At 35.4% G+C, this 16921-nt stretch overlaps 1 protein-coding gene across 1 annotated transcript; it reads right to left on the reverse strand.

The window, feature by feature from the left end:
• Nucleotides 1-613: 613 nt before the first annotated feature.
• LOC129101820 (uncharacterized) lies at nucleotides 614-15765 on the reverse strand. Its single transcript, XM_054611753.1, has 13 exons — nucleotides 15321-15765; nucleotides 15157-15226; nucleotides 14219-14366; nucleotides 12168-12270; nucleotides 11784-12049; nucleotides 11485-11579; nucleotides 5564-5976; nucleotides 4460-4501; nucleotides 3643-3703; nucleotides 3193-3343; nucleotides 2611-2707; nucleotides 2284-2540; nucleotides 614-1549 (listed from the first exon to the last, which is right to left on the reverse strand). The coding sequence occupies exons 1-13, from the start codon at nucleotides 15589-15591 to the stop codon at nucleotides 1283-1285; spliced, it is 2241 nt and encodes a 746-aa protein (XP_054467728.1). The 5' UTR covers nucleotides 15592-15765; the 3' UTR covers nucleotides 614-1282.
• Nucleotides 15766-16921: the final 1156 nt, after the last annotated feature.

Consider the following 16921-nt stretch of genomic DNA (forward strand, 5'->3'; position numbering starts at 1 on the left):
GCACACAATGCCTGGGAATTATTTAGCTCTGTCTTGGTAATCACCTCAGTGTGTGAAGAGTGATACCTGTATCATGTGTTTGTAACTCACATGATATGCTCTCTCAACATGTCACATGACATATTTTCCATTCACATCATACTAGTTTCCATGCCTGTACATATTGCACTTGCTATTTGACGTAATGGGATTTTAGTCAAAAGGAAATTACAGTTGAATGACCTGGAATATTTACAATTGGTCAATGGAAATTGTATACGTGACTAAAAGAACCACAATTAAGATCCCAATTGTTTTATTGTATTCATGGCATCATTATTTTCAGTGGCAGATATGAATTAAAGGCTGTGACATTGTTTAAAGGACATGGTTTATTTTCAAAGTATTTCATATTTAAAGAAAGTGTATCACACTGGTAGGGCTCTAAGGGAATTGCTTTTTAAGATCTTTTAAGATGTTCATTTTTTAAAGATTTCTGTTAACAAAAGTAGAAGCTTTCTGTTACATGCATGTATTGCTTAAAAATCAAATTAGTAAACTGGTGGTGAGAAAGTGGTTGTTCACTTATTATGAACAACCACTTCTTTTTTTTTAGAGGAAGACTACGCAACATGAATCACAACAATACAGCACATCTTTTTTGTAAAGGAGTTTATTTTTGTTTAATAATAGTTCTGAGGCTGTGAGCTGGCTCGTATCGGGTCAACACTTCCTCTTTGTAGCTTGGGGCCAGACCCATGTATGGTTTAATCTTTGCTGGCCTTCCTCCAGCTAACCTCAGCTATTAGTGGACCTGATTGACCTGTACACATTGAGACTTCAACACAAAGACCAAAGATCAAATACAAAGACCCACACAAACTTATAAACGGTGCATGGATTTGAAAGAACATATTCAGTCATAATACACACATAAAAATCGTATTAGATAAAATGGTTTAGCATTTAATTAATGCCTTACTGTCTGGAAGTGACATGGAACATTCTTGTATGTATAAGGCAACGTCAGGTTTGAATAACACATTGTTTATCTTATTTCATTCTAGTGATAATGATACTTTAGTGATACTTTATTTCTATAGTGAACCGGTTCACCCAGATCAGAAAGTTTTAAAAGGATAATTTCCCTTTAGGAAAACGAATACCCTCTAACACAAGATGATGATACAGGATAGTCCTTTTGAATATTGTAAGAACAGTGAATATGGAACATATACTGCAATTTATATTTCTAACTCTTTATTTCATGCCCTCAAAATGTCAAAGTATCTTCGTAGTCCAATCACTTATATGTATTGCCAAAATCAGATAAAGGAGGGTACATTCCAAATGCTCCATAGGGAGGTGGGGGATCCAAAGGTCCGGATGCTGCTGGTGGTTGTGGTGGTACAATGCCCCAGGCTGGTGGGTTTGTGCTCCCAAATGGTTCGAATCCAAACCCAGAAGCAGCAGGTTGAGGGGCCAGCAAAGCAGGAACCTGAGGGGCCCGCAGGATCACTATAGGAAATTTGATCTCTGGGTCGGAGGCGTATTTGACATCGAGGTACACCTGTGGAAAATATGGTTGATGTCACAAGGTTGGATTTTTTTTTATCAGCAAATAAATCATAATATATTTTGTGCATTCACAATTATTTACATCCTGTGTGCATAACTGACACCATGAACAACGAGAGAGGGGTGGTTTCAAAGGCATTCTGATTCACTGCTCTTACAACAGCTATGGCTGTCCTCGACCCCCCAAAATTATTCAATGAGTAAATTTAATTGACAGATCTGTAAAACTGAGCTTCTCCGCAGAGAATTACACAAAAGTACCACTTTAACCTTGTATTTCCTAGAAATGCACTCATAGTTATAAAAAGCATTAAAAAATGACTAAACGACTAAAGAAATGTTGGTCGAAGGAGTCCAAAATGACAGATTAGTTGCAAAATGGACTAAGAGGGGGGCAGACCGAGAGCCTTCCAAGTGCAGCTGTAGGAGACACACCTCTAGGTAGGTAGACATGACAATACCAAAGATCCCCCTCAATCTTGCTGCTACATAATTCAAAGATTTTATGTTTTAAAACAAGTGAGCACAAGCTATTATTGGAGTGCTCATTGTCCGCTTCAACAATTTATTACAAAGTATAATTGTTGATGAGTTAGATTATCTATCCTCTAGATATGTAGTGTGAAAACTACACCTTCAAGAGTCCCAGTTACAAGACCGCAAGTTGTGTAGTGTGAGAAGCAACCTGGAACCTTTAAAAGTCGAGTAGTGTGATGTTGGCTTTACCCTGAGTCTGTACTCTGCTTGGATGATACTGCAGTTGGAGATGGAGGGTTCCACATCAGGGGGTATGGTGATGACTCTTGTGACATTTTGGTTAGAAGATGGAGAGATGGGCTCTCCCACCTCTTTAAGGAGGTCTTTAGTACTGACTCTTCTTTTCCCTCGTGCCAAAAAGACATGCTTTCTGTATACACAGTACTTGGGTGTGATCTTGCGAGTGGAGTTGTTCTGAATGCAGGCCAGCACCTTTAATCCCTCTCCTGCAAGACAGACCAGGAATGTCAAAACAATGAAACCAACACGTGTCAATATCACTTTAAGGGCAGTCACCTTGGCAGAATCCTGTTTTTTCAAGATTCACATCCATGGCTACCATTCCTGAGTTGAAAAATTTCATTTTCTTATCCTTAGACTCGTGCTGGGGTGTCTGAAAGAGGACAAGATTTATTAATACACTTAAACAAAAACCAAGAGAGTGAGAGAAACACACCTAGCCTATTATCTTTTATTCTGGTGTCTCAAATGTCCACCTCCAGTGCCTGCCAGCCAAACAAAAGATGTGCCTATTAAGCTTATTCAATAGGTGAATTACTAGATATAATTTCTACCAGGGACACAAAAAACATCTACATTTCAGTACATGGCCTAAAAGTGATTATACAACAGCAACACTGGGTATGTTGAGTGCATTTTTAAAGCTTTGTTTATACAGTTTGGGTTTGCTGAATGCAAAGACTATGTCCACTGCTGGAGGCAGTTGAGGTTTAAGCACATTGCTAAATGCACCTCCTTGCAGATACTAAAGAAGGGCTGGATTTGAATCATTCAACTGCTTTCACCAATGCATGCAGATTTGGAATGTCAGAAATGAAGATGTATCCAAGCACATTATATACCTCATACCATACATACCATTAGCTCAGGGTCACTGGTCAGGTCTGCCTTCATCACAAAGTTGATGGTAGTTGAATCTTTAGTGGGAATCCTCATTGATCTGCTCAGCTTGGCATCCAGCGAGTACACGATTTTACCAACAGAGCCATTAAAGGATGAGGGCATATTCCTAAAGCAGAAGGCCGAAAGAATGTGAGAAATGACTGGACATATTTTAATGCATTGCACTTACAATACAGTAGGTCTAAAAATAATACAACCTTTGACTTTTGTAAATTATTTAATTAACCCTTTTAAAAAAAACTACCATTGCAAGACCTGAGGTTGATCTATTTGGATGTTTTTTAGAAGATTATAGTATTATATGCAAGTATAGGGGATACCATGTTTTCATTGTTTAAAAAAAGTCTGGTGAGAATAAGTGTGTTTCTAACTCATTACAGAACAACTATAGGAATGATTACTTACTGGAAAGGGATCTGAAAGGTGAATGGGTAAACATGAATCCCCGGGGCAAGCACACTGCTGTCTGAAATGCAAAAAGAAATGTAAATATGGCTGCAAGCAGAAATTGCGAGTGCTAACCCTTTTTTCACCCCTCAGAAGGAAGCAGCTGAGTGATGATTGGCCCAGGGGTTGTTGCACAACTTCTGTGCTCAGCCAAGGCCTTGGCTGACGCCCTTAGGAAGTTCATTGGTCAACATCATAAAAACTACATAAGATATCAACAAGCTTTTGATCATTCATAATAAGGTCAGTCCAATAATGATCTACTGAAAATCAGACCTGGGTCCAGGAGGAGCAAAAATCTTATTCTCAAAAAATTAAAAATGGTGCAAAATGTAAGAAGGTGGAGTTAAATGGTCCAAGAGGCTTTTTTATGTAGATTTGATGGAGCTGGACAAGTGTTTGTCAAATTTCAAGTCAATCGGATTTACTGTGTGAGGGGTGTGACCTTTGAAAAAAAAAAATCACATTTTTGGGCTATAAAAACATTGCCACCATGTGGCCAATTGGGCTAACACCACTTAAGATGCACATGCACATCATTTTCAGTTATTGTTCCAAGTTTCATGTTTCTACCTCATTCCAGCTCACAGGAATTTGAGCCGGAGTGGCAGACAACAAATAGATAAAGATAAAGATAGTAATAACAAACGTGGGTTAGAACCCAAAAAAAAGAACATGTTCACTCCAAACACCCTCACAAGTTTACAAGTTTACAAGTTTGAACAAGCCCTTTGGATAGGAGCCTCAGGCTGGGACAGAACGGTGAAATACTTACTTGTGTCTTCTTTGTTTATCAGTAGTGCTTGGTTATCATCTCCTAAAGAAAATCAGCACAATGAATAAACAGAAGCTGGAGGTTGACAGCTTTTGGGCACATAAATTGCTTAAACAACTTACCCATAATCAAAACAGTTGCTGGTTAATTTATTGTTGACAATATGACCATAGTCTGTAAGCATTTACATCATTTTGGTGTCGAAATGAAAAATCCCAAGCAATGATATTTACCTTGACGTGCGTGTAAATTGATCTGTTTGGTATGTAATTCTGCACACATATCACCATCACCTCTGTGCATGCATTTCATCTTCCATACGTCGTACCGTAGTTTACATGTTTGGATAAAGAAGGTGCTCTTTAACTTAAAGCTGTTAAACTGCTGTTAAACTTAAAGAAGTAAATCTGCGTTGTGGAGATTTTTGGGAACTTCTGCAAAGCAGCAAATGTTCTTCACCATGTTATTTACCTGTACCTGCACCATTAAGCCTTTTAGCTTTACTTCCACCCTGAAGCCCTTTTGCTTTCTCGTTCTGCAGGTTTCCATGAATCCTTGTGGAACCTGGACCGTAGTCGTGACACCCACTGCTACTTCCATTATTATTATTAATCACATTACTATCCCTATTTTCATGGCTATAATTCTACTGTAATAATTGCTGCTGTTATTATAAGTAGTCTTATTATATGAATCATTTATGTCATATACATTGAATGTGTTGTATCTCTGTTATGCTGCTCATTCTGTACACATGACATCTATTGCATTCTGTCCATCCTGGGAGAAGGATCCCTCCTCTGTCGTTCTCCCAGAGGTTTCTTCCTCTTTTCTCCCTGTTAAAGGGGTTTTTTTTTCCTGTGAATGTGGGGAGTTTTAAGGACAGAGGATGTGAAGGACAGAGGATGTGAGGGTTTGTGAAGGACAGAGGATGTGAGGGTCTAAGGACAGAGGATGTGAGGGTCTAAGGACAGAGGATGTGAGGAAGGACAGAGGACATGTCCCATGTGCACAGATTGTAAAGCCCTCTGAGGCAAATGTGTAATTTGTGATTCTGGGCTATACAAAATAAACTGAATTGAACTATTTCATCCACTCACTTACCTTTGAGGTCTTTGTCTTGGATGATGTGATGTTTGGTGCTGAAGTACTTGTCTTTGGAGTGGTAAACCACAGTAGTTTGTCCGTGCCTCTCGGTCCACAACACTTCTGCTTTCCCCTTGAATTTCACCCACAGGTAGTCTACTGAGCAGGCTTTGGCCAGCTCCAGCGACACCTCACCCGAAACGCAGTCGCCATTCGTGAAGGTGTTTTCCTCATTTACGGGGTTGTAGGTTATTTTCAGGCTCTTCACGGTGGACGACATGGTGCGTTTCCTCCACGGAACTCCAACGTAACATGAAACCAGTAAAGACCAGTAAAGACCACCTCCAACCTCCCCGATGGGAGTGTCCCATTCCAGAGGAAGGCCCTCAAAGTCCTTAAAGAAGTGGTTGTTCATAATAAGTGAACAACCACTTTCTCACCACCAGTTTACTAATTTGATTTTTAAGCAATACATGCATGTAACAGAAAGCTTCTACTTTTGTTAACAGAAATCTTTAAAAAAAATGAACATCTTAAAAGATCTTAAAAAGCAATTCCCTTAGAGCCCTACCAGTGTGATACACTTTCTTTAAATATGAAATACTTTGAAAATAAACCATGTCCTTTAAACAAACTTATTGTATTTGTTGAATAAATGACTGACATTGTATTTAATGTAAAACATTCATTCTTATTCTGGTACTGTATCCGTCTGTTGATCTAAATCCACTACTGACCCAAATAAAATAAAATAAAAACTGTGTTTTAGAGATAATTATTTCAATTAATTGATAATCACTTTAAAGCTAGTCTTTGTAAATGTTGATGAACAGCTGTCTCTTTATCTACAAGCAATACAGAATAATGACACATGATGAAATGTAGACGTATAGCACATGCACTGTACATTTTTTATTTGTATTCTTATTTTTTTATTTTATTCTATTTTTATTTTTATTTTATTGTATAGTATGTGTATTTATTATCTGTTTCTGTGTAGTTGTATAGTATGTGTATTTATTGTCTGTGTAGTTGTATAGTATGTGTATTTATTGTCTGTGTAGTTGTATAGTATGTGTATTTATTGTCTGTGTAGTTGTATAGTATGTGTATTGTCTGTGTATGTGTCTGTGTAGTTGTATAGTATGTGTATTTATTGTCTGTGTAGTTGTATAGTATGTGTATTTATTGTCTGTGTAGTTGTATAGTATGTGTATTTATTGTCTGTGTAGTTGTATAGTATGTGTATTTATTGTCTGTGTAGTTGTATAGTATGTGTATTTATTGTCTGTGTAGTTGTATAGTATATTGTCTGTGTAGTATGTATGTATTTATTGTCTGTGTTGTATAGTATGTGTGTCTGTGTAGTTGTATAGTATGTGTATTTATTGTCTGCTGTATGTGTATTTATTGTCTGTATAGTTGTATAGTATGTATTTTATTGTCAGTTGTATAGTATGTGTATTTATTGTCTGTGTAGTTGTATAGTATGTGTATTTATTGTCTGTGTAATTTTTGTATAGTATGTGTATTTATTGTCTGTGTAGTTGTATAGTATGTGTATTTATTGTCTGTGTAGTTGTATAGTATGTGTATTTATTGTCTGTGTATGGGGATCAATAAAGGAATATAATAATAATAATAATAATAATAATAATAATAATAATGCAGTAAAGGGTTACAAAGTCTGCATACTGACTCAGTAATGTCTGTTACAACAACATCTATCTTTGCTAATATTAACCACTGTAGGCTACTGATCATACCAGAACTATTAAAGCTGTAGCAGAAAAAACCTTGAGTGTTAGTTGCATTTTAATTCTTAAACTTTAAATATTTAAGAGATTGAAAGTGTTATTTCTTATATCAAAAGATATAGCTTTAAATGTAATGCCAGCCAATAAATTTGTTTTGAAGGAGCAACCTCCAAACACATTCAGATTATATCTCTGCTACTATCAGCACATGCCATATTGATGTTGTCTTATCTTCAGACCATTGAAAAAGTTTTATGATTGAAGGGACTTTGAGCTACACATGGTTCAACTGTGAAGAGGTTTTTCCACTGTAAACCACTGTTAATGTGTTTAGTGAATGTATAATCCAGTCATTTAAGATAGCACACAGTCTAAAATGACCTTGATGGAAGTCTGTTCGCGCAATATTCACAGCAATGTCAACTGACATGACAACACAATGTACAAAACAGACTAGATACGAGATTTAGATGGAGGAACTACATTATGTAGCTACTTATGTGAAGTGGAAATAAAAGATCAGATTGTTTATATTGTAATATATGCTTGTTTCTAATATTGAAAAATGTTTCAATCACTGGTAAAAAATATAATAGTTTTTTAGATAGCTCACTGCGCTGGGATCTGAAAGGAATGGGAATGGGAAGACATGGGAGCCGTTTTGTTAGGATTGCTACACGATCAGAGTCACACACCCCATCTGCTCCTCTATTTCACAAACTTCAGATTCTTACTATATATGACATCAATATTTTTCAAATTTGTCTTTTTATTTATAAGATTCTTTTAGGTGAAGGAAATATTCCTAAACAGTTCAAGACCTTCTTCAAAGCAAATTCACAGGTTCATTCTTACTCGTCAGTCTGTAGATCTTCATCCTCCTAAATTATTTACTTCTAGAGGTCAATTTTCGATAAGATTTAGGGGAACCAAATTATGGAATGGCTTTTCACACTAACAAAAAAATGTTTGTCTATAAAAAGTTTCAAAATATGCTTAAAAGACAATCTTACCCCTGTTTTGTAATTACTTTCCTTATGTATTATATGTATTCCATGTTTCAGTTTGTATTTTTAATCTGTAGTTCATAGGGACTCGTATAAGGGACTTATTCTCACACGCACACATATGAACTTACACACACACACACACACACACACACACACACACACACACACACACACACACACACACACACACACACACTAATGCTCATTCACATCTTGACTCATTGCATTTTTTTTTCTTTCTTTGTTTTCTTGTTGTTTATAATGTATTATTATTATTATAAATCATATCTTGTAAAAATGCTTTTCCAACAATATTTCATACCATATGTATTTTCTTTTTGTATTTGTTATAGTATTGTGATTTTTTTTAAATATTATATAGTTGGAGGCTTCAAATAAGCCCAGTGGGCTTTCTGCCTCTTCCTGCACTGTAATATAATTTATCAATGTTATTTGTTATGTTTCAATTGTGCAAATAAACTAAACTAAAAAAGAAAGGAAGGTGCAAAAAGTCATGGAAAGCCAAGACACCAGCTGAAATCTATCAGTAATTAGAAAGCAACCCTGCCTCTTGTCAGTGCAAATGAATATCAGCTGGTTCAGTCCCAACTGATGGCCTATAAAAAGGTGTCTCATTACCAAGGTGTCACACAAGAAACGTCTCATGATGGGTAAAAGCAAAGAGCTCTCTCAAGACCTTCACAACCTTATTGTTGCAAAACATACTGATGGCATTGGTTACAGAAGGATTTCTAAACTTCTGAATTTTCCAGTGAGCACTGTTGGGGCCATAATCCGTAAATGGAAAGAACATAATTTCACCATAAACCGGCCACGACCAGGTGCTCCTCGCAAGTATCTGACAGAGGAAACACAGTTTTACATAAACTGTGTGACTGTCAAGCAGAGCTGTAAGCAGGCAAGGTGAGACAGTGAGGAAGAGATTTGACATGTTGTACAACAAGGTTTGTCTCTGCATGCAGATGGACACTCTGATTTTGTTAATAATCAAACCCCAATACTTCAATAAATCTTGGAAAGATTTATGTTTCTTGTATAAATCAATGCAGGTTAAATTACACAATTTAAAGAACAAGTTAATTCTTGTACTGTAAGTGCTGACACTATATGTCAAGTTAGGCTGCTGCTAGCTCTCCCTTTGTGGGTGTTTCTAACACATGTCAAACACACCCTAAGCAGGGATCATGTGAGCTAACAAAGTTGCTGGAAATAATGAGTTCATGTAGTCCAGGCATAGTGTATCACTACATATGGGGTGTGTATAAAAGCGTGAGGATAAACATGTTTGAAAACCGCTTAATGTTAGCGAAAAATATATATTTAAAGAAATTTGTGTAAAATCCCAAATCATCTTTAAATTATATTCTTGTGAGCAGTTATTCAAGACTGTTAAGTTTTATTTACATAACACTTTTCAAAACCAGGGTTCTAAAGTGCTCCACCCTTATAAAAACAAGACAACGAAAGCTCTGAAGGTCAAAATTTTATTATAACAAACCACATTTTTGGCCATGTTGTGTCATTGCCATTGTCATTGTTGTGTATTCACTGAGTATATTACCTTTTATAATACAACAATCAATCTAGTCCCCTTGCACTACTGTTATATATTTCAACACTACATTTCATCACCTTTGTGAGGGATTTCTCAATAAAACTATTACTAAAACTATCTTGATGCAAAACACACTGACATCTTTCTTCGGAGGAGATCGGACACATTCAAAGCTAGTCAGCGTGCTCATCAACTATGGCTGTCATGCTGTCGACTCATTCTGAATCGGAGCTCACTTCCAATACTGTAGATTAGTTTCATATATGTATTTTTAAAAAAACATTAAAATTGTAATTTTCACACAGTGGCAATATGCAAGGAGCACCCTGAACTGATGTGGACCAACATTAGCTAGCCATCTAAAGTAAGGCTTCCTGAGAGTGAGCTTTAGCTGAATAGCAAAGAAGGCTTTCCTCCAGGAAATTAAGCCGATTGTGTTCGAAATGACGCATAATTAGGCTAATAAGAGTGAATTTAGTTTACGCGGTACTTGCAATGTTTTCTCTATTGAAGGGAGCAAAAATGTATTTGGTACATGGTATTGAATCAATTCAGCCGAGCATTCAGCTGCTTGCATAGAAGGTCTTTGACATCATCATCATCATCATCATCAAAGAGCATTTACCCTTACTTTGGCTTAACTTCTAATATAGTCTGATTAGAGTAAAATATGTCTTTACACAGTTTACTGAATGACAACAGTATATATGTTACGGTAGAAGTTGAGATGAAACAATAAGAAAATACTAAACTTAGAACTAACAATACATATATATATATATTCCAAACATTCATATTATATTTTCAGGAGTATCTGAGAAAATCCCTTGAAGGTTTGGATTTGACTTCTCACACAACAACATATTGCACATTTAGACAAGAACAGGAGCATTTTATCTAAATGATAACAGATAACATGTTTATAATATGAAAATATTCGGCATGGAACAAGTGGTATTATTATTCAAACTGTAACAGATGTTTTCCCCAATGCTTCAAACTTAAAATAATAGCTGAAACAGCATAAACGTCCTATGGATGTTTGAATTAATCCATAATGAACAATGCATAGATAAAGATAAGATAAGATAAGATAATCCTTTATTGGTCCCGCAGCGGGGAAATTTGCAAAAACTAACAAAAACTCTGAGCACTGAATGAATGCTGCATGATGCTACACTATGTTTAACAGAACGGACATTTACGGTACTAAAATTAACTATTAATGGTACAAGAACAAAATGCAACAGGGAGAGAAAGATTAATGTCTGTAGTGGCAAATATCAAAAACACACAGAGACACAACATCAAGTAGTGTGCTTAATAGTATCAAAGTGAGCAATGTATGAGAATAAACATACTTTAAAGTATATGCAAACGTAAAAAAATACTCAGTGGCGATGTATCCATTATGAAAAAGCAATAAAAATAAAGTGTTAAAACAAAAGGAAGGTCATCCCTGTTCAGGTGAGCCTGATACAAAACCCCTGAGAAATAAGGCTCTCCCAGTAACAAGTCAGACTGAGAAGTGACGGCATGTTGTCAAACAGAAAATCATTCAAACATCATGTAATGTTGGATACATTTAAAACTCACAAATAAAGCGGCGGTTGAGCGCTAACAAGGGTGTCAGCGAGTATGATGGGAAACAGCACTGTGAGGTTGCTTGATGCTCTTACGCAGAGGCTGACCTACAGGAGACATAAGAAGACAACATAAACAGAACGGAAATCCTGATCCACTGAAAAACCAAAAACAGATATAATAGATCACATCAGGTTTCGATGTATTTAAAGTAGCAAATAAAAGCTCTCCAAACAACTGAGACAAACTGGATAAAAAACAAATAGATTTTCAGCATCTTATAGCTTCATCAGTCTGTTGTTGGCACCAACCTCAATAACGTAATTCACATCTATGATGCTGCAGTTAGAGATGGTGAGCGGTGCAGACGAGGGAATAGTTAGCATGATCCCAGTGTTAACGGCAGAGGTGTTAGCGTTGACGGGCTCTCCGGTCACTGACACCAAGTTTTTGAACATCATCGTCTTGTTGATCTGGTTGTGGGTGTAGAAAATCTGTTTCTGTTGCAGTCTCACCTTTGGAGTAGCTATTCGAGATGAAGCATTGCGAAACTCACAAGTTATTTTCACAGTTTCACCTGGAGGAAGAGCAGACACACCACTTGGATGGGGTTATTTTTTTAGCAAATGTTTCAAGCTTCACTATCAGGATTATTTCACCATGCAGATGGATGGATGAATGGATGGAAACAGTACCGGGGATGAAGGCTTTCTTCTCAACACTTGCCGTCATGGTGATGGGACCAGAGGCACACCACAGGCAGCACAATGTCATGTTGTTGGAGCCGGAGAGAGGAGCCTGCAGAGAAACAACACAGTGACTGAGGTGCAGTACAACAATTGAGCGATGGACATAAATGCATGCGAGGAATTGTTCAATTGAATTGGTTTATTTCTTATCTCATGAAACTCATGAATATTAAATTGTGGGGTAAAATAAGTCAAACTGAGCAATGAACTGCATTGCAGTGCAAACTTTAGCCAATATACTAACACGGAAATGATACAATAGGAGTGCGAATGGACCGCGTCATTTTAATGTTATATTCTGTTTTTAGGGGGACTTTGTAACATCTGTCTAGGGACTACAGATGAAAAATAGCCTCTTGGCTAACTCTGGCGCATTTACAGAATTTTTTTATTAATGTGCACTGTCCCTAACAAATAAACCAATAAATAAATAAATAAAACTACTCCAATCAAATGCCAATGATTTTGCAAATATTTAATATTCTGATTTAATATATTTTGGAGATCAGATAAATAGATGAGATAGCATTTGATTGTTTTGAGAGTACCACTTTGATTTCCATTGTGCATTGCATTGTTGGACAATAGTGTCACACATTTATACCTCTACTCCACAACATCTCTGAGGTAAATGTTACAGATTACAATTTTTCAAACCCTTCCTGTTCAGTGAAAACCATATATCTCCAAATGTGGTGACTTTTTTCTGATAAACTGAAGGATGAATTATTTGTTTGTGTGTTTAGAAAAGTCTCTTAGTTCAAAACCTATATAAAATATTTAAAAACCCTGTTGGATTAGCTTTAAAACAATTTTTTTTAGCTCATTTTTCTGAGCTCATGATAAGTTGACTTTTTAGAAAAGTGGTTCTCAAAGGACTGCGACGATAGAAACTTATGATGTTATAAAATATGATGCAAGGCTGTGGCTTAAACTACCTTACAGTATATACAGGAGTTAAAATTAGTAGAGATGCATCGATCACACTTTTTCAGTCATGATACCGATACCTGGACTTTGGGTATCAGCTGATACCAAGTACCGATCACATACCAGTGTTCAATTAATAAGCGATATGCCTCACTGTGTGGAAGTCACTGGGATAATTCCTTTATGTGAAAGGCAACGTCCAGCTTGACTTTAACATTGCTTCCATAACTTTGTAAAAGCATGAATTTACTTAATTGTTATTCATTCACATAATGTTATCCAACTACCAGATTGGCCCACTGCTACAGATACCCAATCCAGCTATGTGAGACAGTATCGGACCGATATTCAATATCAGTATCGTTGCACATACTTTCACAAATAAACCACTTAAATGCAACATACACATTAAAGCAGCATAATGTTTAAATATAAAAGCAAAACCCTCACAGAGACTATTTTTTTATGCAGAATGAGTACTTTTACTTTTGATAAAACACTTCTTCATAAACAGTTTCAGGATTGCTCCGGCACGCTAATTGTCTGTGCAAGTTTGAAGTGCTTTAAATCAGTGCCGAGTCAGTTTTCCAGGGCCCTCTAACCTTTAATAATCTGCTGAGGGGCCCTTGGAAATCATCTTGACCTGTGCCTGTTTTAAATAGTAAGGTTTTAGAGAAGATGCATGTGTTTGGGAAGTAGTGAGCATTTGACCGGATCAATTACATTTGGATTATCTGCACGTTTGATATAGTTTTGACTTCTGGTAAACGGAGCACCCATTTACTTCAATTCATTAAGACCTTTTGGTGTTTTTTTATTATTCGTTCACTGTGGAGGCATGCAAGAAAAACAAATTGATATACAAATGGATATTTTGAGGGCGAATACATTTCTGCTGTAAATACTTAGCCTACATCATTTTACCTCAGTAAGGTTTTAATTCAAGTCTTTTACTTGTAGTGGAGCATTTGCACAGTGTGGAATTGATATACTTTTACTTTAGTTATTGATCTGATAAGGGCCTTGGGGCAACTGGTGGGTTAACATGGTCATGGATTACTACTTACCTGCAACTCTGGCTGGTTGGGATTAATGTGGTTGATGAAGGTCAGCTCTGTAGCAAAGTCCTTAGACATATGCCAGGGTCTGTGGATGCCCACCGTCAAGGTGTACAGTATTTGCCCATGAACTCCACGGAAGGAGGATGGAAAGTCTCTGCATTGATAAAAAATATTATATAAAAAAGATATGGAAATAGTGAGATACTGATATCGCCTGGAAAACAAAACACACGACTTTTGGCAGAAATTAAGATGAATAATAATTTCAGATATTATAGAGAACTATCTTAAAATATCTAAAGACCCAAGCAGCTACATTGAAGAAAACAATAAGATAAGATAAGATAAGATAAGATAAGATAATCCTTTACTTAGTCCACTTATCCTATTCGTAGTAGTTTGTAGCACTTACTATATTCGGATTAGTCTGTTGCAATTATTGTTTTCGGAAATTTTTTGCAGACTTACAGACAGCTCTTGAATAGAGTAAAGTGACGTAATCTGTTTATGCTAAGAGACATAGTAGAAGAAGACAACAAAAATAGTAAAAAATAACAATAAAATAAAACAAGTATTATAAATAAGCAATAGAAAAAAAACAGTAGAAAAAACAACAATAACTGAAATATTATATTTACAGACAGAGAAAAAACAACTATTTCAACTATTTTTAACTTTTTTAACTATTATTGCACAGTGTAATGTGTAATGTGCAATACATTACACATTACACTGTGCAATAATAGTTAAAAAAGTTAAAAATAGTTGAAATAGTTGTTGTTTTTTCTCTCTCTGACAGGTTTAATGTATTGCACAGGTTTTTATTGTCATGTTATTATCATGACAATAAAAACCTGTGCACTACATTATTATTGTTATTGTATTATTATTATGAACAATAGTAATGGACTGTGGGTAAAGTAAGCAGGGTTGCTCATACACACCCGTGTGGGAGCTGACATGTGAACGGGTACACATGTCTGCCTCTCTGGAAGGTTCCCGTCCCACCAACAGCTGCAGGGCAGAGACAAAATACACTGTTTGAGTTTGTATGTGTGCATTTATACATATGAATGTAATATTCACATGACACACCCAGAGCTCTCACCGTTGTTCTCTTGCATGAGGACGCATTTGAAGTTGAAATAGTCCAGTTTTGCGGTGTGTTGTCTCCGGCGTCTTTTCTTGCCACTCCCGGAGCTGGTGGTCCAGTGGACTTTCGCCTTTCCAGTCAGTGCCAACGATATGGAAGTGATCTTTGTCTCCTTTGTGAGCTCGAAGGAGACGTGTCCCGTCATCAGGTCCCCACAGGAGAAGCTATTTCTCTCATTCACACCTTCGAAATTGATGTTGAAGTTCTTTATGGTTTGCTGGAACATGTTTGAAAGTCTTAATGTCGTCTTAAGATAAAGTAGTCCACTGTGAAATAGGCTCAGTTGTTTCCCTACGGTAAACCAGATCAACTGCTTCGGGCATGCAATGACTAATAAAGTATTAAATGGTATAACAACCTCAGACTGTTTAGGAAAACAAAACAACGAACTTAAAATATTGCGCAGGCGCACAACATGCCAGAGGACCAGCCCAACTGTGGAGGGCGGAGCAGAGGCCTGAGAGGCCCAAGGGCCAGGATAATATAATATAATATAATATAATATAATATAATATAATATAATATAATATAATATAATATAATATAATATAATATAATATAATATAATATAATATAATATAATATAATATAATATAATATAATATAATATAATATAATATAATATAATATAATATAATATAATATAATATAATATAATATAATATAATATAATATATATAATATAATAATATAATATAATATAATATAATATAATATAATATAATATAAGATAATATAATATAATATAATATAATATAAGATAAGATAATATAATATAATATAATATAATATAATATAATATAATATAAGATAAGATAATATAAGATAATATAAGATAAGATAAGATAAGATAATATAAGATAAGATAATATAATATAATATAATATAAGATAATATAAGATAAGATAAGATAATATAATATAATATAAGATAAGATAAGATAAGATAAGATAAGATAATATAATATAATATAATATAATATAATATAATATAAGATAAGATAAGATAAGATAAGATAAGATAATCCTTTATTAGTCCCGCAGCGGGACATTTGCAGGCTTACAACAGCATAGAGTAAAGTGCACACAAGAGACATAGTAGAAGAAGACAAGCTAAAAAATGAAAAATGAAAATAAAATAAAACAAGTATTATAAATAAGCAATAAAAAAAACAGTAGAAAAAACAACAATAACTGAAATATTATATTTACAGACAGAGAAAAAAAAACAACAACTATTTCAACTATTTTTATTATTGCACAGTGTAATGTATTGAATGTATTGAAGGACTGAAGAAGCGGCAGGAAGTCAGTGACTGAACCGTGAAATATGATGAGACCAGTGCAGTATAACCAAGTACATTTACTCAAGTACAATTTTGAGGGAGCCAACTTCTTACAGATTTAGACTAATGATACATATAACAAACATCATTTAATATGCAATATTACATTACATTACAGTCATTTAGCAGACGCTTTTATCCAAAGCGACTTACAGTCAGTAGTATATTACATATCATTCACCCATTCACACACTGATGACAGGCTACCATC

Source organism: Anoplopoma fimbria, chromosome 13, assembly GCF_027596085.1.
Source record: "Anoplopoma fimbria isolate UVic2021 breed Golden Eagle Sablefish chromosome 13, Afim_UVic_2022, whole genome shotgun sequence".
In the NCBI taxonomy this organism is placed as follows: domain Eukaryota; kingdom Metazoa; phylum Chordata; class Actinopteri; order Perciformes; family Anoplopomatidae; genus Anoplopoma; species Anoplopoma fimbria.

Excerpts from the sequence above, each read along its gene's own strand:
- LOC129101820 (XM_054611753.1), bottom strand. The coding sequence starts at position 15,591 with ATGTTCCAGCAAACCATAAAGAACTTCAACATCAATTTCGAAGGTGTG. Across the intron at positions 15,227-15,320 it reads CCTCATGCAAGAGAACAACG|CTGTTGGTGGGACGGGAACC; the intron begins GTGAGAGCTCTG and ends TCTGCCCTGCAG. Across the intron at positions 5,977-11,484 it reads GCTCAACCGCCGCTTTATTT|TGGTTGTTCACTTATTATGA; the intron begins GTGAGTTTTAAA and ends GTGGTGAGAAAG.